Here is a 23,487-nt window from a genome sequence, read left to right as displayed (position 1 = left end):
GCTAAGTTGGTGACGGAAAGATGGAAGGTTGTGTCAAGGGGGTGGTTGCGGAGGACGTAACGGACTTCGTCAAGGGCAGGCAGCTTTCTACTAATATAAGGAGGCTGTTAAATGTGATTATGACCCCGTCAAGAGGCCAGGTGCCGGAGGTAGTGGTGTCCATGGATGCGGAGAAGGCATTCGACCTCATTGGATGTTTCTCGGGATATAAGTTAAATGTAGGGAAAAGCAAAGTGTTCCCAGTGAATGAGTTGGGTTGGCGAGCCAGTCTAGGGGGGATGCCATTTAAGGTGGCCAGAGACAGATTTGGATACCTGGGGATTCAGGTAGCGAGGGAATGGGTGATGCTGCACAAATGGAATTTAACAAAACTGGTGGAGGAGATTAGGGAGGATCTGAAGAGGTGGGACTGGCTGCACTTGACTTTGGCAGGGAGGGTCTAAGTGGTGAAGATGAACATTCTGCTGAGGTTCCTGTTCAAATTCCAGACACTCCTTTGTACCGAAGGCCTTCTTTCGAAAACTGGATATGATTATTTCAGACTTTGGGCAGGGAAGGTGCCAAAGATTAAGAGGACCCTGTGACAGAGGCAGAGGCAGAAGGGAGGGTTGGCGTTGCCGAACCTGCTACATTATTATTGGGTGGCAAACGTTGAGAAGGTGAAGCAGTGGTGGGAAGGAGAAATGTTAGGGGGTCCAGCTTGAGGGCTTTGGTGACGGTGGCACTGCCAATGGCGCCAAGGAAACACTCGGAGAGCCCCGGTAGTGCAATCCAGGTGAAGGTCTGGAACCAGCTAAGGAGGAACTTTAGAATAGACGGGATATCCGTGTTAACGCCGCTGTGCGAAAACCATGGTTTTGAGCTGGGGGAGGGGATAGAGGCATGTATTGGAAGTGGAGAAAAGTGGGGCTGGTTAAGGTGAGGGATCTGTACCTGGAAGAAGGGTTTGCCAGTATAGAGGAACTGAAGGAGAGGATAGAGCACCCGAGAGGAAGTGAGTTTAGGTACCTGCAGGTAAGGGACTTTGTGCGCAAGGTTTGGAAAGAGTTTTGCGGCGCTAACAAGGATAGTGGGGGTGGAGGTAGAGCCGGGCCCACTGGTGGCAATATTTGGGATATCAGAGCTGATGGAGGGGAGGAGGGCCGATGTTTCGGCCTTTGCTTCTCTGATTGCCCGGCGAAGAATTCTGCTGGAGTGGCGGTCAGCAACACCACCAGGGGTGGCAGCTTGGCTGGGGGACTTATATGACTTTCTTCAGTTGGAAAAAATTAAGTACCAATTAAGGGGTTCAGCGGAGGGCTTCGAGGCAAGGTGGGGATGTTCATGGCTGTGTTTGAGGAGCTGCTCGTCGCTGGCGGGGGGGGGGGGGGGGGGGGGGGGGAAGGAATTCGTACATACGATAGTTGTGTTAGGAATTTGTTCCCTGAATTGTTTATGTTTTGTAACCTTTTATATACGTTTGGAATAAAATACACTTTTGAAAAAAGGATTTGCAAAATTGGATATAATAGAATAATTCTGAAGCAGGCAAGAGTGACATCTCGTGGCAGATTGAACACTGCAAACACTTTTGTACCACTGATAGGCTGCCTAACGTAGCCAATTTGGATCCCTTTCCAAGACAAATTGTAATGTTAACTGTTTACCCAGATGGATGGACATTCAGCTGCATCTGAAACTGTGTCCCTCTCCTGTTCCAAATTTTGGAACAAGCTCTCAATTTCAATCAAATGTATCTTTAATTTTAAAAAATGATAAAAATTTAGTTTAGTTTTAACGTTGTTTATTGTCTGTATACAATTGTAGGCACGGCTAGGTTGAAGCTGAATACAATTTATATGCAAGGGATATGCGTTGTTAAAAACACATATACACAGACGTACGCAGGTAACAATCTACATACATGTATCAAAGTATATTGCATAGAACAAAACAACAACCTGTACCATTCTGATGAATATTCTAGTGAATTCTTGCACACCTTTAAACATTCCTTCCAGACACGATAAAACACATATGAACTGGTTGCTAACCAGAAGGCCAATTTTCAAAATTCCGTAATCTTTGAAAACATGTAACGTGACAATTTCAGTGTAATGGAATGGCAGCTACATAATTGTAATGGGCATTATTTAAAAAGGTGACAAGGACGTTTAGGATAGGTGAAGAATTACAGAAGTTCATAATTAACAGGGCAAAAAGTACAAAAAGATTATTTGGAAGAGGTGTTTTTGATTACTCGGCAAAAGCATTCTTGAAAATAGAAAGGGATATTTTGTCATCTGCACAGAGTTATTGTGTTCAGAATTTTTTTTGAACTTAGTACACTTGTTTGCCTTTTGCATTTCTGTGGGGGAAAATTGCATGTTTTTTGTATTGAATATTCACGCCAGTCAAAAGCAACTATTAAACTCATATTATAACAATGCTGTAAATTGTAAATAATCTTGTGACAATGCAAAAGAACCGAAAATTGGCCTCACGATACACATTAATTCATCAATTGTAAAGAATTTATAATTCTTATTTATTCTTAATTGCGCACAGAAAATCACGATAAAGAATAGTAGGTAATTAAATCCAATTCAAACCCAATCCGGGGGCGGGGCATAAAGTAAAAATGAAAATGAAGAAATTAACACAGTGGAACTCATTTAAAGATGTAAAATTGTTCATACGTTGTCTGGTTGTTAAAGTGATGCAAAATACCGAGCCACACAAACCAGATGCCAAATGTAGGCAGTGTTCAGTTACCTGATCAGAATAGGGGCTGCAGTAAAGATACCTACACACTGGCCTTAGGAAGGGGCGAGGTAGGAGAGGAAGGAATGAAAGTCAGTCAGTTCCTCTCCTGATCACTATCCAGTGACCTGCAGTTTGAAGGACACAGGTGTGGATGTCAGGTAAGGACAGGGCAGACAAATCGTGTGTATTAAATAGCACGGCACTGCTCATCATCGAGGTTCACACAGATTTGAGAATAGCCAGAGGTGAGGAACAGTGTGAATGACTTTCTTTGGAAAAGGAGTGATAAAAATTGAGGGGAAACACCCTGCAACAGATGCAGGGTTTAGAGCCAGCTTTTGAGAACATCCGCTCTGCGTAATATTTCCTCTATTTATATTGTCTGTATTTTGTGCTTCGCATAATTTCTCAAAATAAAGGTTGGTAACCCACTGCCAGACCTTTGCCAACTCTCTATTTTCATTTGACTGCTTAAGTTCATGATGGTGATCCAGAGATAGTCAATTCTTTCTAAAGAGTTGCATTGGTTGAGTTTATTTTCAATTCGAGTTGATATAAATATATAAAAATGCAACCGTGAAGAAGTATCAGAAAAGCAACAACTGACAGACATGCACATTTCACCACACCGCTGTCAGAACTACAGGAAGTAAAATAAATTGCAACGCCAAAAGCAGGCCGACACACGCATAAACACACACCACAAACAAGACTTGTTGGGGGGAATTCACCGGATGTCCCCGCCAGCAGGATATTCCAGTCCCACTGGGAATCCTGTTGACAACGGTGGGACCAGAAAATCCTGCTGGTGGCTGCCTCCGCTGCCGAGAAACACGTGGTGGGTTGGTTGGTAAATCCCACCCCGTTACATTGGGTCAATAAAGACACACTCATAATTGCCCCTAATCTTGTGTTTTGTGCAGATACTGCAGAGGCAACTCAAGAGCAGACAATTTGAGAATGATTTTCACCACCTCTGCCTGGTGTTACTGGGGGGGATAACAGGCTCAAAATCAGGGTCAAGTAGCCTTGCCGTGCCACAATGTGATTGGTTCCACTTTGAAAGGGGTCTATTGCTGGATGTGCAAAACGCTTGCCTGTTTCAGGCCACTTTTATGATGGGAATTAGAGTGCTATGACATTAATAAAAACTTCATTGCGGTTTCAAGTTCGATCAGTTGGAGTGAGGGCTGTGTATACTCTCACCACTTGAAAGGCTAATGGAAGTAAAGAGGCCCACCAGATAAGTGTTGAATTTTATTTTATTAAGTTGGGCCATTATCGCCTTGTTCCTCTTCCAGCCATACTCCTGGTAGTTAGGGATGTTGAGTTGGACAAATTCCAATGAGTCCTTTTTTTCCAGACTATCTTGGGGTTTCAAATATAAGATACAGGAGTGTATCTGAGGCATTGATAAGGATTATATGGTGTCCCAGAACACTGTCCCTATTTAAGTCTACATTCTAGTTTTTATTAGTGGAACCCTAATGCATGCAATTCCTCATGTGACTAACCCTTGCCTTTGCAGTGTTATCGGGTAGGTGCAGACTGGCGATTACATTAACAAATAATTCTCTCGGGGGCAGCACGGTGGCACAGTGATTAGCATTGCTGCCTACGACGCTGAGGACCCGGGTTCGAATCCCGGCCCTGGGTCACTGTCTGTGTGGAGTTTACACATTCTCCCCGTGTTTGCGTGGGTTTCACCCCCGCAACCCAAAAATGTGCCGGATAGGTGGATTGGCCACACTAAATTGCCCCTTAATTGGAAAAAATAATCGGGTACTCTAAATTTATAAAAAAATAATGCTCTCAATCATATAGGAACTCTCATATTTACAGGCCAGCATGGTGGCGCAGTGGTTAGCACTGGGACTGTGGCGCTGAGGACCTGGGTTCGAATCCCGGCCTTGGATCACTGTCCGTGTGGAGTTTGCACATTCTCCCCATGTCTGCGTGGGTTTCACCCCCACAACCCAAAGATGTGCAGGCTAGGTGGATTGTCCCTTAATTGGGGGGAAAAAAAATTGGGTACTCTAAATTTATTAAATCGAACTTGGCAGCATGTATAGATTCTTGAATTTTAGAAAAGTGTAAAATAATCTGATTTATAAAGGGTGGGACCAACGTTCCTGCTACTTTCCTTTTGTCGTGCATGGCCCATTTCTTACATTTTCCGGTCCTTTTAAGATTGCTGCATGATTGCGCATAACCCATCTTGAAAGGACTGTGTTTTGTAAGCGGCTTGTTTGTCCCGTGTGTGGCACATTTCTTTTTCAAAATAAATTTGGAGGACCCAATTCTTTTTTTTCCAATTAAGGGACAATTTAGTATGGCCATTCACCTACCCTGCACATCCTTTTCAGTTGTGGGGGGTGAGAGCCACGCAGACACGGGGATAATGTGCAAACTCCACACGGACAGTGACCTGGAGCTGGGATCGAACCCGGGTCCTCAGGGCCATGAGGCAGCAGTGCTAACCACTGTGCCACTCCTTCGTCTGGCACATTTCTGATTCGGGAGCCCTGCAGCATAAATGCAAGGTAGATGGGGACTGCTAACATAGTAAAATGGGGGGGGGGGGGGGGGTAAAACTAGGCAGCTGTTATAATGTACTGCACCCACCTAACAGATGACATGTAGGCATCCAATAAGCACGTGGCATTATTTAGGCTCAAAGATTTCGCCTGGATTTATTGGTGAAGGATGGGAATGATAGAGCTTTTTTCTGCACCTACAGTCAACTCAATTTCTAATCAGCACACAGAGATTTGACATGCATCAAATGTCCGGTTCAAAAACACTGCATTTCTGCTCTTGCAACCCAGTATGAACTGGAATCAACTGCTGTGTGAAATATGATTTTTGAAACTAACTGCACTATTTAAGATGCCATCATGCTGGAGACCTTTGGTGGGAGTTTCATACTTGGAGCGGTCAGAACTGAGTACCCTCGATTCTACTATGTAAAATTTACAGTGACTGCTACATCAATGCAAATGATTGCTGTAACAACAGCAACATTTGCAAATCCACTTTTTCGATTCTTATCTTACTTCTTAATTGTGACGAACTAAATGTGCAATCTGTAATTGGCAATGTGATATTATTATCATGTTGCACACTGCTTCAGCCCTTACTGCAATACCAATATGATGAAGTATCTCAGGAGCAAATTTACTATGGTAACACCGCCCGTTTAAATCTTGTTTTTCAGATCTCATCAGACACGGATGAAAGGCTGCGTTGTACTGTACTCTGATATCGCTAATTCCATTCTTTACACTAAATTCATAGCTTTTTCAAGCTCACTTCAAAAAGACACAAGATAATGCAAACGACAGAAAATGTTTAAGTACTTACCTGGATCACCTTATCCTGCAAAAGACAGTAATATCAACTCACATCTCCAGAAATGCTTTTTGCCACAATCAGGTAATGTCTTTTTTAAAAGAAGATTTCTGTCTCACAGCAGACAGCATTTCCATTATTCATGACTGATTAACCTACGGAGCAAACCTCTTTGTGATAAATGTGAATCCAATGCTTGACAGATTTTTAAAAAATCTCATTGTGACATCTGTAAATGGATTCTTTACAGATGCAAGCAACTGGATGGCAATTGAATATCTGGCACTAGGCAGACTAACCTACAAGTGGATATATAAGGTATTTTATTTAAATAAGTCTATCTATTCAACAGAATGCCTGGCATTATTTTTTCAATGATTGTCTGGGGTGCAATCATATACATCAGGCTCAGCATCACTAGAACATTCATCTGCCAATGGTGATAATTAAGTTTTTTGCAGCCCATCCATAAAAAGTGTATACTTTTTTTTTTAAACACCAATGAGATTTTTGTTTAATAATTAAATAATTTAATAGTCCTTTGTTGTATCTTTACTGCCCCTGGAAAATGAAATAGAAAACATCTGCTTATTCCTCAAATTAATTTATGCTGTAGAACTCTGTGGCTCGAAGGTCGTAGAATCATAGAATCGCTACAGTGCAGGAGGCCCATCAAGTCTGCACCGACCCTCTGAAAGTGCACTCCACCCAAGCCCACTTCTCCACCCTATCCCTTACTATTTTTTAAAATTTAGAGTACCCAATTATTTTTTTTCCATTTAAGGGGCAATTTAGCGGTGCCTAATCCACCTAACCAGCACACTTTTGTGCAAATTCCACACGGACAGTGACCCGGGACCGGAATCGAACCCGGGTCCTCAGCGCCGTAGTCCCAGTGCTAACCACTGTGCCGTGTGGCATCCCTTCAATAACCCCTTCCTGAACAGAAAGTACACATCCCTGGACATTTTGGGGCAATTTAGCATGGCCAATCCACCTAACCTGCACATCCTTGGAGGAAATGGGAGCACTCGGAGGAAACCCGCGGAGACAAGGGGAGAACGTGTAACTCCACATAGTCACCCAAGGCAGGAATCGAACCCGGATCCCTGGCGCTGTGAGGCCGCAATGCTAACCTCTGTGCCACCAAGCTGCCCATAGATTCTGTAACTAGTTTCATGATTCCTGTAGAGTCAGATAAAGTAAATTGCAATATTCTTTAATACCCTGAAAACTGTTGAACAAAAGTAACCTCAGGAAAGTGGATGGTGATATAGAATTGATGGCATTGTTACCTCATTAATCTTAATCTGCTTCAGTTCCTCCTCAGCTGCTGTAAGAGGTGCCGGTCCCAAGCGGGACAGAACAAACTTTTGATAGCCACTAAAACAGACATCTTCCTGTTGGGGCAAACATATTGAGACTTTCAATATCAGAATATTAGAACAAGTGCAAAATCAAATTGCTACTAGAATTGATATTATCAGCAGGGTGAGTTCAGGCAAATCGCACTAATTTCTTATTGGGGCAAGCAGTATGGTTGACAAGATCATCTGTGTAGATGAACTAATTCCTAAAATGGACTGTTGTGATATGCAGAGAATCTGCAGGTGTACAGCATGCCTGTGAAACTCCTAAGGACTCTATGAGGAACAAAATTATATTTTAAATCTCGATCATAAGGGGGTCTGGGGCAGCATGGTGGCACAGTGGTTAGCACTGCTGTCCTGTTAGACCTGCCGAGGTCCCAGGTTCGATCCCAGCCCCGGGTCACTGTCCGTGTGGAGTTTGCACATTCTCCCCGCGTTTGTGTGGGTTTCGCCCCCACAACCCAAAGATGTGCAGGGTAGGTGGATTGGCCACGCTAAATTGCCCCTTAATTGGAAGAAACGCATTGGGTCCACTAAATTTAATTAAAAATAAATAAATAAATAAGGGGGTCTGAAAAAATATTTCAGATAGGATCCAGGCAATATTGAAGGCTTTTATAAGTAAGTAAGTATTGTAGAAGGTTGTGATAAAAGAAGAAATAGACACTTTGAAAACAGATTTAAGTTGATACGGTTAAAGGATAAGGATGCGATGGAAGTGTCAAATTATTTTTTTCCCCTTCAGTTGTGTAATGGATATAATACCAGAGTTAGAGGGAAAACTATAGAAGGGGGAGATTTTACAAGGATTCATACCACCAATTGAGAAATGTAATGGATAAAACAGAATTTTGGCCAACATAACAAGATTGAGGACAAATCTCTGGCCTTGGATACTTTCCATCCATCCATCTCCAAGTAAATTTGGAGCTATGTGCCTAACTTTGTAAAATGGAGAAGGAACTGTTTAGGAGACAATGTTTGAGATAAAAGCAATTGTGCAAAGAGCAGAAAATTGCAAAAGGCCATTTAAATAACATGGGACATTAAAATGACTCTGGGACAATAATTTAAATAGGGAAAGATAGCAGCAGAGAACATAGAGTAGAGGAATAAGTGAGCAACATGATTTATAGGTTCAGATACAGAAATCATGAAAAATCAACTTCCAAATGCTAAAATGATCAGAAAGGTAAATGGAATATCACACTTCAGCAGAAAAGGTTTGATAAAAGCAAAGAAGTTCCTGGTGCAGCTATAAGAAGCACTGGTCAGAGCATTTTAGGATTATTGATTTTTGTCTGGGGAAACAACTCTGCGCCTTGAAAACTATATGATTCACAGGCTGATACCTGGGATGAAGGGAGAAATGCAGTTTGCATCACTTGGAGCTGAGGAATTTAAGGATTGAAATGGCCTGAAATGTTAACTCTGGGCGCGATTGAACGGGATAAGTTCTTAGTGCCATAGCGGGTGAGGTTTCCCGCAAGCTCTTCAACAGCCGTGTTGACGAGCTCCTAACCTCTATGAATGGCACTTAGTACTTGAAATGATCCCTCACAGACTCTTCGCTGATTCGCCAAGGCCCTGGTTCTGCGGCCCCCGTTAATGAGGGGGCAGCCGTACATAAACGCATCCCCAAACATATTCTGGACTGCAGGCAGACATGCCACCACGGAGAATAGCACCACGGTTCAGGGATGCTGGCCTGACCAGGATGCTAGACGCCGTGGGTGCGAGACGGGACATCCTGTTCCCTTGAGGGAGGCGGAGGGTCACAGGGTCGCCAATGATTCTTGGGAGGCAGTGGCAGAAGCCATCAGTGTGGCCAGCCTGACCAGGAGGACCGCCATATAGTGACCTCCAACGGGCCCCTTCTATGACCGGCAGTGGTGCCACATGCCACTGGCCACCTTTCCTGGTGCACCAAGCACGTGGCTCGCGATGCCCTTTCTCGGTCTTTCAGGAGAAGCTGGTCCATGATTGGCGGGAGAGGGCCCAGGCGGTCGGCGGGTACCATACATCAGAGTCCTCACCCTCCATGAGGAACGGGACCTGGAAATCACGGGGTTGACAGATGATAGAGCAGTCACCGACAGCAAGGTTGGCCTGAGCGAGGAGGAGTTGAGGACCCACTTCAGCCCCACCACCCTGATGACTTGTCTCAGGTGAGTCGTGCATGTCTGACAAAATGATCCTTCCCTCTCACTGACTGCATGTCCTCCCTTCTGCAGGATCTCCACCTGATGGGACTGGGTCATTTGGGGTGGCCCCCGCGCCAGTCACCTCACTGCCACCCAAAAGATTGGAGGAAACTCTAGGAAGGTGTGTTGCCTCCCTGGTGTCAGGGTCCTGGATGTCTCTAAATATCTCCAGGGCATCACAAAACAGGAGGGTAAGCGGACAGATGTCATTGTCCACATTGGTACTAATGCCATAGGCAGGAAGAGGAAAGAGGTCCTGCAAAGACAATTCAGGGAGTTAGGTCGGGAGCTAAAAAGCAGGATCTCTAGAGCAGTAATCGCAGGATTACTCCCTGTGCCTCGTGCTAGCGAGGCTTGGAACAGAGAGATAGTACAGTTGAACACGTGGCTAAAGAGCTGGTGTAGAAGGGAGAGCTTTAGATATATGGATCACTGGGATGTCTTCTGGGGAAGGCGAGACCTGTACAAGAAGGACAGATTGCACCTGAACTGGAGGGACACCAATATCCTGGGCGGGAGGTTTGCTAGTGCTGTTCAGGAGAGTTCAAACTAGTGTGGCAGAGGGGTGGGAACCGGAACAGCAGGCCAGTAAGTGTAGAGCCGGGGGAGAAAAGTGAGACTGAGATAAACATATCGCAGAGTAAGAGCAGGCAGAGGGAAGCAGCAGGGCTCAGTTGGACTGTAGGTCTGGAGTGCATTTGCTTCAATGTAAGAAGTATAACAGATAAGACAGATGAACAGAGAGACTAGATTACTGCTTGGAACTATGATGTAATTGCAATTCTGGAGACATGGTTAAAGGAGGGACAGGATTGCAGCTTAACATTCTGGGATAGCGTTGTTTTAGACAGGACACAAGGGGGAACAAAAGAGGTGGGGAAGTTGTACTGCTGATTAAGGAGCAGAGTGCAGCTGTGTTGAGGGAGGACACATTGGAGGGATCTTGTAGTGAGGCATTATGGGTGGAGCTCAGGAATAAGAAGAGTGAAATCACGATGTTGGGAGTGTACTATAGACCTCCCAAAAGCTTGCAGGAGAGAGATGTGCAGTCACCACTTAAGGCAGATAGTGAAAAGGTGTGAAAAAAATAGGGTAGTTGTGATGGGCGATTTTAACCACCACCACCCCTCCCCCCCCCCCTATTGACTGGGAATCTCTTATTGCTAGGGGCTCAGGTGGAGAGCAATTTGTTAGATGTATCCTGGAGGGATTTTTAATACAGTATGTTGACAATCCAACCAGGGAGGGGGCCATACTAGACTTGGCATTGGGAATGAGCCAGGCCAGGTGATTGATGTTTCAGTGGGGGAGCATTTTGGGTATCGCGACCATAATTCCATAAGGTTTCGGGTAGTCTTGGATATGGACAAGAGTGGCCCGCGGGTGAGGATGCTTAACTGGGCAAGGGCTAATTACATCCAAATTAGACAGGAACTGGGGAATGTGGATTGGGAGCGGCTATTTGAGGGCAAATCCATGTCTGACATGTGGGAGGCTTTTAAAGGCCAGTTGACTGAAGGGCAGGACAGGCATGTCCCTGCAGAAATGAAGGATAGAAATGGCAGGATTCGGGAACCATGCATGACAAGAGAAATTGTAAGCTTAGTCAAAAGGAAAGAGGAAGCATGAGATAGGTCAAGGCATCTAAAAACTGACTCAACCCTTGAGATGTACAGTGAAAGTAGGAAGGAACTTAAACGTGGAATTAGGAGGGCTAAAAGGGGCCATGAAATGTCTTTAGCAAACATGGTCAAGGAGAATCCCAAGGTTTTTAATGCATATATTAGCAGCAAGAGGGTAGCAAGAGAAAGAGTAGGCCCACTCAAGGACAATGGAGGGAAGTTCTGAGTGGAACCAAACAACGTGGGTGAAATCCTTAATGAGCACTTTGTATCAGTATTCACCAGGGAGAAGGACACGATGGATGTTGAGGTCAGGGAAAGGTGTACGAACGCTCATGAGAATGTCAAAAATGAAAGGAGGAAGCGTTGAGTACCCTAAATTGCATTAAGGTAGACAAGTCCACAGGGCCGAATGGGATCTATCACAGGTACTGCAGGAGGCAAAGGGAGAAATAGCTGGGCCTTAAAAGATATCTTCACACCCTCTTTGACCACAAGTGAGGTTTCAGAGGACTGGAGAATAGCCAATGTTGTTCTGTTGTTTAATAATAACAATCTTTATTGTCACAAGTAGGCTTACACTAATACTGCAATGAAGGTACTGTGAAAAGCCCCTAGTCGGCACATTCGGTACACAGAGGGAGAATTCAGAACGTCCAATTCACCTAACAAGCATGTCTTTTGGGACCTGTGGGAGGAAACCGGAGCATCCGGAGGAAACCCACGCAGACACGGGAGAACGTGCAGACTCCGCACAGACAGTGATCCAAGCAGGAATCGAACCTGGTATCCTGGCACTGTGAAGCAACAGTGCTAACCACTGTGCTACTGTGCCAACATTTAAGAAAGGAAGCAGGGATAATCCAGCAAATTATAGACCAGTGAGCCTGACTTTAGTGGTGTAGTGGTGGGGAGATGGCTACTCATGTCCTCCGATCCCCTCCACAGCCACTGCACTAGCTTCATGTTTTTCAAAAGGACCACTAATCGTGACCTCTCGCTGGCGAGCCGGTTCATTCTCAGGAGGCCGTTGAATATGGCGACTGTCTCAATACTGAGATGGCGATTGGCCTTAAGTGGTGATTAGTGGGATCTCACCACGCTTAGGTGAGTTCCAAAATCCTCTAACGGGAGCAGCCGGTTCGATCGCATAATCCCTTGAAGATCGTGATTTAGGCTGCTCCTGCGATTGAACCGACTCGCACGGATTCTCGCCAGGCACGACACGGTCGTTAAACCGCGCCCCTCTATTTCTCTCTCCACAGAAACGGTCTCATTTTCCTCTTTTGATTTAAGGATGAAAGTTTTAGTGGGAACTTACGTCGTTAGGGAATTACACATCTCTTTTTGTTTTTAAATATTTTTTTTATTTTACATTTTCACATTTTCCTTCAAATATTTACACCCCACCCACAAACAGTAAATGGTAACAAATAACAAAATTAATCCCCTTAACAATAACAACGATCCCATCCTCCCACCACCCCAAACAACGGCCCACCTGTCAATTTATATGCATCCAATAAAACAAACCCTCCCACGGTGAAAACAAAAAACAAAGGAGAAAAAGAAAAAGGAGCCCGGGGACCGCCCATGGTCACCATTGACCTATAGAGTCCCACTCCCCCGCCCCCCCTACACTCAACGGCATCCAGCCTTTGAAAGAGTACCAGTACATGATACCCAAGAGTTGTACACCCCCCCCCCCCCCCCCCCCCCCCCCCCCCCACCCCCCCCAGTCCAGCTCCTCCCGGTCCACTGCCTCTTGTAAAACTCCTCCTCCCAACCTCGGTTCCTTCCCCCCAACTTTCCACCCCGGCTAGACCACTTGGACCCTGTTCTGCCAGGCTCCGATGGCCGCAGCCCCTCCCCCACCTCACTCCCGTTCACTGGCCGGCTTAAACCGGCCAGCGTGGAGGCCCCCGCCCGGGTCCCTTTCCCCCTTGCCCGGCCCTAGGAAAGCCCAGAGATCCCCTTTTAGCACACACACCCCACATATCCACCTACACCCCAAAGAGCCCTCATTTCGAGTGAAAGTCCATCCCTTCCCTTGTCCAAATATATACAGCATGGGCTCCTTTAGCCCCTACACCCGCACGCAGTGAAACAAAAAAGAGAAAATACAGTCATGAGGTTACATCGGCACATGGCCAATTTCTCAATTTGTCAGTTCTGCCACAGTCCTTCTGCCTTCGCAAACTCCTCCGCTGCTTCCGCCGTTCCAAAATAAAAGTCCCTGAGCTTATAAGTCACCCTCAGCTTCGCTGGATATACAATGCCGCACTGCACCTTGCTAATGTACAGTGCCGTCTTCACCCGGTTGAAGGCAGCCCGCCTCCTCTGCTTGGCCCAGCTCAGGACCTTCTCCTTCACACTGTACCCACGGAAGCACAGAGTCACTGCCCTTGGCGGCTCACTCGCCTTTGGTACAGGTCTCCACGACCGATGAGCCCGATCCAGTTCATATCGGGAGGGATCCTCCCCCTCCCCCAATAGTTTTGCCAGCATCGCGGCAAAATACTCAGTCGGCTTCGTCCTTCAAGTCCTTCGGGCAGCCCACAATCCTCAAATTCTGTCGCTGGATCTGTTATCAGGTCTTCCATTTTTCCTCGCAGATCCTTGTTAATGTCCATCACCTCCGCATCTCCTTTCCCATCGAGGCAAGTTGATCACCGTGCTGCAATAACATCTCCTCCACTTCCTTCAGCGCCTCCCCTTGCTCTCGCACCTCCGCCACTGCGCTCGCCACCGCCGTCATCACCGGGGAAATCGCCTCCTCCACCAGCGCACCCAAAACTCCCTCATCTCCTTCCTCACCGTCTCCATGCATTTTGCAAACTGCCTTTCGAATTCCGCAGCCATCACCTTAGTTATTTCTTCAGCCGTAAGTAATGCAGCCTCCCCTGGTGCTCCAGCCTCCATTTTCTTTACTGACCCCGCGGTGACCTTTCCACTCCCCGACAGACTTTCAGCCGCTTTTTTCACGGCCGTTTTTTTGCTGGTCTTCGACATTCCCCTCCTCTATGCTGTCTCCCGACGTTTACTGCCTTCGCTGGCCCTAGGACCGGGAGTTAACCCCCGACAATGCCGTTCCCTAACGGGAGCCCTCCAACGCGCGGCTGTGTCCCGCCCGCCGTCACCCGAAGTCGGAATTACACATCTCTAGGAAGTGAATCCAGAACAGGGGAACATAACTTTACAATAAGATAACTAAAAGCAAGGTTGGTTGCAAAGAATAGATTTGGATGTACATTTTTCAAAATCTCACATGAAAAATGCAAAATTAACAGATAATAACTTGCAATATTCATCCATTAAAATGAAGTATCAAGGTACCTTCATTGTTCCAAATAATTCTTCCTTAATGTGCCCTCCACCAAACTCTTTCTTCACAGTGGCCCGTGTTGCTGCGTACAGCATCTTCTGCCTGACCTGTGTAAAACACAATGCGGGTTAAAGTGTGTATATAATTGGAGCAGGATACAGGGAAAGCAGATTTTCTCAATGGAAGTACACAATTGTAACTGGAGAGCACAAAACAATTCAACAAGCTGGGCAATTGACAACCACCCCGAAGAATGTTATACCATTGCTGCCCTCATCTCTTATGGAGTGGGCTGACTTTAATTAGGATTTATCATCATTAGTCTGCTTCAGAATAGATTAAATTAAGAAACACCATTTAAGCTAGTGATATTTTGTTTTGTTCTTGCATTATCCTTTTTGGATAGAAATTACATCAGAGCTAAGACTTACTGAACTTTTAAAAATATATAAATTTAGAGTACCCAATTATTTTTTTCCAATGAAGGGGCAATTTAGCGTGTCCAATCCACCTACCCTGTACATCTTTGGGTTGTGGGGGTGAGACCCATGCAGGCACGGGGAGAATGTGCAAACTCAACACGGACAGTGCCCCGGAGACGGGATCGAACCCGGGTCCTCAGCACTGCAGGCAGCAGTGCTAACCACTGCGTCACCGTGTCGTCTGCGAGACTTTTGAACTTAACATCGCACAGTTCAAACCTACGTGCTGGTAAACCCATGTGTAAATAAACTGATGTTCATGGAATGTCAGCTGAACACTGGCCTCCGTAGCTCCTACCAACCAACTGAATGTCAGCAGCAATCATTGTTGAGCATAGTACACAGATATACCCATACACTCACATATATACATTCAAATACAGAGTATTTTAGTGAAGAGAAAGCAAATTACACAGAAGAATTAATAATAGCTCTATTTTATCACAATAATTAATAAATTAAACATGGAGGGAGCACCAAGTCTCTGACAGCAATTGTAGGTTTGTCGTTTGTACACTATTCTGACATACCTAAATTTCTGCCTGCAAACCAATTTCTTTCACTAAGGTTAAAAAATAAACTCAGTTTTATATGTGGAAGTAATCTCAAATTTAACAACAGGCACATATATTTCAGGTTTGCATGAATAGATATTCTCCCTCAGCCATGCACATAATGCTTTATTGCAAAAATTAGTCATTTTAACAAGGGACTGGATTTTACAGCTGCCCACTGGGTGTGTTTTTGGTAGGAGGGTCACATAAAATATAACGGGTTGGCAGTCCACTGCTTCCTGTCCATCCCTCACCGCCGCACCTGAGCCGCCCCCTATAATACCGTAAGTGGCATTTGTAAAAAGATACTTAATAGGCAGCTAAGCTTGTTAACAAACCAAATTACTCAAACAGTACAATGCCCATGCTATAATACGGTTGGCTTGGGTCAGAATGGGGAGGCCTATATTTTTTAACCTCACTAGTTAAAAAATGGGAATTAAGATGGGCACGTCCTTTGGGAGGTGCCCATTGCTCATCCGGAGCACCTCCCCCCCCTTCACAAAGTGTTACATCCCCGCCTTTGTTCCTTCCTGTCTGGCTTCCAAAACCCACCTATTCCCCCACCCTACCCCCTAGGTTGCCCTAAAAGCCCAGGACTTGCCTTACTCTGGACAGACACCATCACTCGTCCATGTGGGTTGACTGCTTGCAATCCCAGCAGTGACCATTACTGAGTTGTGGCACTGGATTGGCCAGCAGCTCTCAAGGGTGGGATTTCCTCCGACTGAGGGGCAGAAGTCCAACTCTTGCCTGCTTACTGCTGCTGGCAGCAGTGTACTATTGAGGGGCGGCCTTGTTGAGCATCGGCCAGTGTGGATGTAACAGCGGTGGGTCATTTAGCCCCTTGAGCCGGTTCCCCTCTAAAACAGGATTGTGGCTGATCTGCAACCTAACTCTATCTCTTAACCATTGCTTAACAAAAAAAATCAATTCAGATTTTAAATTAATAATTGGTCATCAATTGCTGTTTGCTGAAGTTCCAAACCTCAACCACCCTTTGTGTGAAATGTCTGGCTCCAACATTTACACTACAGTATGTGGTGCTAGACTCCCCCAACCAGTGGAAATAGTTTCTCTCCATTCTGCGGTTTCTGCTCTAAAATTTGTTCTAAATCATGCCATTTCTAGCATGTTACGAAATCTGAGATGAATTAAAATGCATATTTTAAAAAGTTGCGTCAGCACAAAACCAAACACAGATTTTTCTCAGTAGATCTAAAACAGTCTAATCCTGGGATTTGTGGCTTATGATTTCATCCAAATCCATTAGTTGGATACTGTCTGGTAAACCATGCTGATGGGGTCCATTCCTTTTCCAATTATCTCCCTTTATTCGTCCCCATGATGACTGTGGTACATGTGATACAGTGAAGCAGACATGGATTCTTTGGCAACATGACTATTCTTCATGAATGAACTGCATATTAAATATAATTGAATTAGGTTTTGGGCCTTCAGGGCCATTGAAATGAATCCTGGCAATTGCACAAATAAGCGTCAGTGGCTGGATAGCAATCAGGCAGTAAGATTCCTAGACCGTGGGATATTTTCTTGACTTTATGAGACTGTATCACATTCAACTGCAATTAACCTTTGTGCTAATGGAGTGGAGATGGGAGGCAATTTGACATCAGAATTTACTGCAGGTGAGGAAATCTCTGCATTTCAATTACAGGCAGCAACAACTGCTTTCATTTATATAGTGCCTTTAAAGGGTGAAAGGTCCCAAAACATTTCATAAAAGCACTGACAAATAAAATTTAACACCAAGCCACCTAGAGATATTGGGACAGATGACTGAAAGCTTGATCAAAGAGGTAGGTTTTAAGGAGTGTAGAAAAATAGACCAGAGAGTGAGGGAAGTTTCGTTTAGGGAGAGGATTCTAAAGCTTAGGGCCCAGCCAGCTGGAGGCACAGCTTTCACTGGTGAACATACAAGATGAATAAAAAATATATAAAATTCTGAGAAGTGAGTTTGAATCTCTGCCACAATTTTAAGGTGCAAAAATGATTTCAAAAAGCGATGCTCCTTTAAAGTAAGTAACATCACATGTTATTCTGCATAATTTGCATTCATAAAACAGATAATTGCTGAGGGTGGACAGGCAATATGCGGAGGCACCGGAGGAGGGACTGTACAGGGAAAGGCAAAGGCTACACGTAGAATTTGATTTGCTGACAACGGGTACTGCAGAGGCACAGTGGAGGAAGGCACAGGGTGTACAGTACGAATATGGGGAGAAGGCGAGCAGGTTGCTGGCCCACCAATTGAGGAAAAGGGGAGCAGCGAGGGAAATAGGGGGAGTGAGGGATGAGGAAGGAGAGATGGAGCGGGGAGCGGAGAGAGTGAATGGAGTGTTCAAGGCATTTTATAAAAAATTATACGAAGCTCAACCCCTGGATGGGAGGGAGAGAATGATGGGCTTTCTGGACCGGCTGAAATTTCCCAAGGTGGAGGAGCAGGAAAGGGTGGGACTGGGAGCACAGATTGAAACAGAGGAAGTAGTGAAAGGAATTAGGAGCATGCAGGCGGGGAAGGCTCCGGGACCGGATGGATTCCCAGTTGAATTTTACAGGAAATATGTGGACTTGCTCGCCCCGCTACTGATGAGGACCTTTAATGAGGCAAAGGAAAGGGGACAGCTGCCCCGACTATGTCTGAGGCAACGATATCGCTTCTCCTAAAGAAGGAAAAGGATCCGCTGCAATGCGGGTCCTATAGACCTATTTCCCTCCTAAATGTAGACGCTAAGATTCTGGCCAAGGTAATGGCAATGAGGATAGAGGATTGTGTCCCGAGGGTGGTCCATGAGGACCAAACTGGGTTCGTGAAGGGGAGACAGCTGAATACGAATATACGGAGGCTGCTAGGGGTAATGATGATGCCCCCACCAGAGGGGGAAGCGGAGATAGTGGTGGCGATGGATGCCGAGAAAGCATTTGATAGAGTGGAGTGGGGCTATCTGTGGGAGGTGCTGAGGAGATTTGGTTTTGGAGATGAGTATGTTGAATGGGTGCAGCTGTTGTATAGGGCCCCAGTGGCGAGTGTGGTCACGAATGGACGGGGATCTGCATACTTTCGGCTCCATAGAGGGACAAGGCAGGGATGCCCTCTGTCCCCATTATTGTTTGTACTGGCGATTGAGCCCCTGGCAATAGCATTGAGGGGTTCCAAGAAGTGGAGGGGAGTACTTAGAGGAGGAGAATAACACCGGGTATCTCTGAATGCGGATGATTTGTTGTTATATGTAGCGGACCCGGCGGAGGGGATGCCAGAGATAATGCGGACACTTCGGGAGTTTGGAGAATTCTCAGGATATAAACTGAACATGGGGAAAAGTGAGTTGCTTGTGGTGCATCCAGGGGAGCAGAGCAGAGAAATAGAGGACTTTCCGCTGAGGAAGGTAACAAGGGACTTTCATTACTTGGGGATCCAGATAGCCAAGAATTGGGGTACATTGCATAGGTTAAATTTAACGCGATTGGTGGAACAAATGGAGGAGGACTTCAAGAGATGGGACATGGTATCCCTGTCACTGGCAGGGAGGGTGCAGGCAGTTAAAATGGTAGTCCTCCCGAGATTCCTCTTTGTGTTTCAGTGCCTCCCGGTGGTGATCACGAAGGCTTTTTTCAAAAGGATCGAAAAGAACACCATGAGTTTTGTGTGGGCCGGGAAGACCCCGAGAGTGAGGAAGGGATTCTTACAGCGTAGTAGGGATAGGGGGTGCTGGCACTACCGAGCCTAAGTGAGTACTACTGGGCTGCCAATATCTCAATGGTGAGTAAGTGGATGGGAGAAGAGGAGGGAGCGGCGTGGAAGAGATTGGAGAGGGCGTCCTGTAGGGGGACTAGCCTACAAGCTATGGTGACGGCCCCATTGCCGTTCTCACCGAAGAAATACACCACAAGCCCGGTGGTGGTGGCGACTTTGAAAATTTGGGGACAGTGGAGACGGCATAGGGGAAAGACGGGAGCCTTGGTGGGGTCCCCGATAAGAAATAACCATAGGTTTGCCCCGGGGAGAATGGATGGGGGATTTGGAATATGGCAAAGAGCAGGAGCAATGCAACTGAAAGATCTATTTGTGGATGGGAAGTTCGCAAGTCTGGGAGCGCTGACCGAGAAATATGGGTTGCCCCAAGGGAATGCATTCCGGTATATGCAACTGAGGGCTTTTGCGAGGCAACAGGTGAGGGAATTCCCGCAGCTCCCGACGCATGAGGTGCAGGACAGAGTGATCTCAAAGACATGGGTGGGGGACGGTAAGGTGTCAGATATATATAGGGAAATGAGGGACGAGGGGGAGATTATGGTAGATGAGCTGAAAGGGAAATGGGAAGAAGAGCTGGGGGAGGAGATTGAGGAGGGGCTGTGGGCGGATGCCCTAAGTAGGGTAAACTCATCGTCCTCGTGTGCCAGGCTAAGCCTGATTCAATTTAAGGTGTTACACAGGGCGCATATGACTGGAGCACGGCTCAGTAAATTTTTTGGGGTAGAGGATAGGTGTGCGAGATGCTCGAGAAGCCCAGCGAATCACACCCACATGTTCTGGTCATGTCCGGCACTACAGGGGTTTTGGGTGGGGGTGACAAAGGTGCTTTCGAAAGTAGTGGTGGTCCAGGTCGAACCAAGCTGGGGGTTGGCTATATTTGGGGTTGCACAAGAGCCGGGAGTACAGGAGGCGAGAGAGGCCGTTGTTTTGGCCTTTGCGTCCCTAGTAGCCCGGCGCAGGATACTGTTGATGTGGAAGGAAGCCAAGCCCCCGGGGGTGGAGACCTGGATAAATGACATGGCAGGGTTTAAACAGCTGGAACGGATTAAGTTCGTCCTAAGGGGATCGGCTCAAGGGTTCACCAGGCGGTGGCAACCATTCATCGAATACCTCACAGAAAGATAGAGGGAATGGAAAGGTAGCAGCAGCCCGGGGCAGAGGGGGGGGGGGGGGGGGGGGGGGGGGGGGGGGGGGGGGAGGAACCAGAAGGACTCTCAGGGTTGTTAATATATATGTATAATATGTATAGGTCGTTGCTATAAATAATTATATATTGGACTGTTAAATCATATTTTTGGAGAGTGTTTATCTGAGACAAGGCAGTTGCCATTTAGTTTTAGTTTTTGTTATATATTATTTATTCTTTGTTTATAAAACAGGTCATTGTTATTTATACGGTTATATTATTGTGTAAAGGATACACAATGTACTGTGATGGTTGACCAAAAATTTTCAATAAAATATTTAAAAAAACCCAAAAAAACAGATAATTGGTAATTATTGCACTGGATTTTAATCAATTGACAGTTTTTCAGTGCTGGAAGAAACAAAGCACACCACACACACATGTCAATACTCATTTCAGCAATGCACCCTACCAGATTTATGTTGGAGGGATAATTTAACTCTAATCACCTTTTCTGATTGCTTCAAATCTTGATTGCTGTGCCTGCTGACAAACCCTGGCAGCAGGTGGCAGTAGCTATCCATGAACAGACGTAACTCAGTAAAATGGTCCTATTCACCAGGGTTTCTATTCTATTCTATTTAAAGGATTACTGCCAGTGCTTTGCATTATATCCTCGCCAATACTGGCCCTAAGAATGATCGCTAATTGTGGGATTACAAATATGATTTCCTGGTGATTTCCTGACTTCAGCCATGGAGTGAGTAAAAGCTAAAACTGGAAAAGAGAAGCATTTGGGAGCCACTATTCCAGTAAATGATGGGAAAATGTGAGGGTGGGGGGCATATTTAAAATCATTTCAGCATGCCATATTAAAGTCCTTGTTCATCAATGGAATTCCTTAAGTAGCTTATGAATATGCGACACATCCATTTTGCGATTTCACCTTCGCTTACACTAAAACAACTTCTCGGCCTTTTGGCTAAGATCAAGTGTAGTATCTGCTCTGCCTTTTGGCTCAGATCTGGTATGTTCCTCTTGTGGGGACCATGAATTGGATTCAATTTGAATTTGAATTGGTTTTTGGAGAGGGCAGGGAACTGGATTGGGGATTCACCCCTGTCCACACTCTAAGCCCTGGCTTTGTAACTCAGAAAAAGTAATTAAAAAAACAGCACACTTGTGACAAATAATCTCCAAATCCAATCTGTAATGTAACAACCATGTTTCATACCTCATCTGTAACAAGGCCTTTTGCTACATGCTTTACCATTCAAACTGTATTTCTATGAAGCACACGTCTGCAACAACAAACATTGTTGCAGTGCCGCCTCATCAAAAGGAAACAATGTGCATTGAAGCTGAAAGTTATGCCATTGTTAGTGCTAGCAAGAGCTTAGAATCAGCAGAATTTGTTTTCTGGTCTGGAAGACTTTTAAAAGAATTCTCAAGTTATTCTCAGGGACACTTGGCTAGGCAATTTCTATTGCCCACCCGTGGTTGCCTCGATATAGAGAAAATGTGTGACAGTGGAATTATAGACAAGGGGCTGGATTCTCCGTTCCTGCGACTCAGTACTGACATCAACGGAGGACTCGTGGAGTTCCACGATGGCAAAATCGGCGCCACACCCGCACCGATTCCGTTACCGGTGAGGGGCTAGCAGCGGCGCCATGTTGAACACCCGCAGAACATGCAAAAAACGGTGGGGGAATCACTGGGTCCGTGATGGACACATGCAGGGCTGACAAGCAGCAGCTGTGCGAACACTATAGGCCCCCACACTTGCACCGAATGCACACAAGAAGATGGCTCCTGTAGTGCTGGACCGCGTCCCTGTCCAGCCCGACCCCACAACCCACCTCAGGGCCACCTCCCACTACTCCCCCCAGCCTTGGCAGAAGCACCCCCCGACCAGCGGCACGACTGTCGGCAAAGTATGGCTAGACACTGTCTGATTGCCCTCTCTCTCCGCTGCCACCACGCCAGGTTCACGACTGTTGTGACCACATGTGGACCACGCCGTCGGGAACTCGGCCCATCGGAGGCGGACATCGTGGGTGGGCCCAATAATGAGATGCGAACGCGGTTGCAACTGCACATGGTGCACGTCGCAATGATACCGATTTGGAGGGGGCGGAGCATCGCGACCCGCGTCAAACCGGTGCCTGCCACGATTTTGGTGTTCGGAGCTATTCTCCGCCAGATGGCCATTCCCGATTTCAGCGTCGGGCAATGGAGAATCCTGCCTAGGGTGCTAAGAAAACCCTTGTGCGGGGCGGCATGTGGCACAGTGGGTAGGACTGCGACTGCGGCGCTGAGGACCCGGGTTCGAATCCCGGCCCTGGGTCACTGTCCATGTGGAGTTTGCACATTCTCCCCGTGTCTGCGTGGATTTCAACCGCACAACCCAAAGATGTGCAGGGTAGGTGGATTGGCCATGCTAAATTGCCCCTTAATTAGGAAAAAAAATAATTGGGTACTCTAAATTTATTTTTAACAAAGAAAACCCTTGTGCCAATTTAAACTTCAACAACTTTGAAAGTACAAAGGATAGAAGCAAGTCATAAATGGTTTATGAAAGCATAATTCATATGGTTTTAACAGAATACAGTTTAGGTTCATCAGCTTCAACATAGCTGCCATTTCTTGTGGCACATTGTTCAATCCAATTTTCCAACATTTCATCTTTTCTTCTGTTGCTGTTTTCAATCAGTTTCAGCATTATTGGAACAAGCATTAAACATGATATGAATTATGCTTCCATATGTAGTTTTCTTCTATCTTGTGTATTTCCAAACTGATTAAAGTTTACAGCTGCACAAGGTCTTTATAAAAATGCACTATAGAGAAACTGAGTAGAATTGTCAGGGTTTATGGTATTGGCACAGAATTTAACAAACAAATTGCAAATTAAGGGGCAATTTAGCGTG

General features: G+C 45.9%; 1 protein-coding gene and 1 pseudogene across 5 annotated transcripts in view; one reads left to right on the top strand and one right to left on the bottom strand.

Annotated features, from left to right (window-relative positions):
- twf2 (twinfilin-2) overlaps positions 1-23,487 on the bottom strand; it is a 149,989-nt gene that overhangs the window by 28,585 nt on the left and 97,917 nt on the right. For 4 of the 5 annotated variants that reach the window (XM_072472939.1, XM_072472940.1, XM_072472941.1 and 1 more), the window contains exons 4-5: positions 14,629-14,724; positions 7,392-7,496 (exon numbers count right to left, since the gene is read on the bottom strand). In XM_072472939.1, the coding sequence (XP_072329040.1) occupies positions 7,392-7,496; positions 14,629-14,724 (201 nt within the window). Of the gene's footprint in view, positions 1-6,108; positions 6,124-7,391; positions 7,497-14,628; positions 14,725-23,487 lie in introns of all 5 variants that reach the window. The other variant, XM_072472942.1, reaches the window with a different exon arrangement.
- Positions 21,517-21,722, top strand: LOC140388684 (U2 spliceosomal RNA; annotated as a pseudogene).

The sequence above is a fragment of the Scyliorhinus torazame genome, chromosome 13 (assembly GCF_047496885.1).
Source record: "Scyliorhinus torazame isolate Kashiwa2021f chromosome 13, sScyTor2.1, whole genome shotgun sequence".
Lineage (NCBI taxonomy): Eukaryota > Metazoa > Chordata > Chondrichthyes > Carcharhiniformes > Scyliorhinidae > Scyliorhinus > Scyliorhinus torazame.
This window is presented reverse-complemented; position numbering and strand designations above follow the sequence as displayed.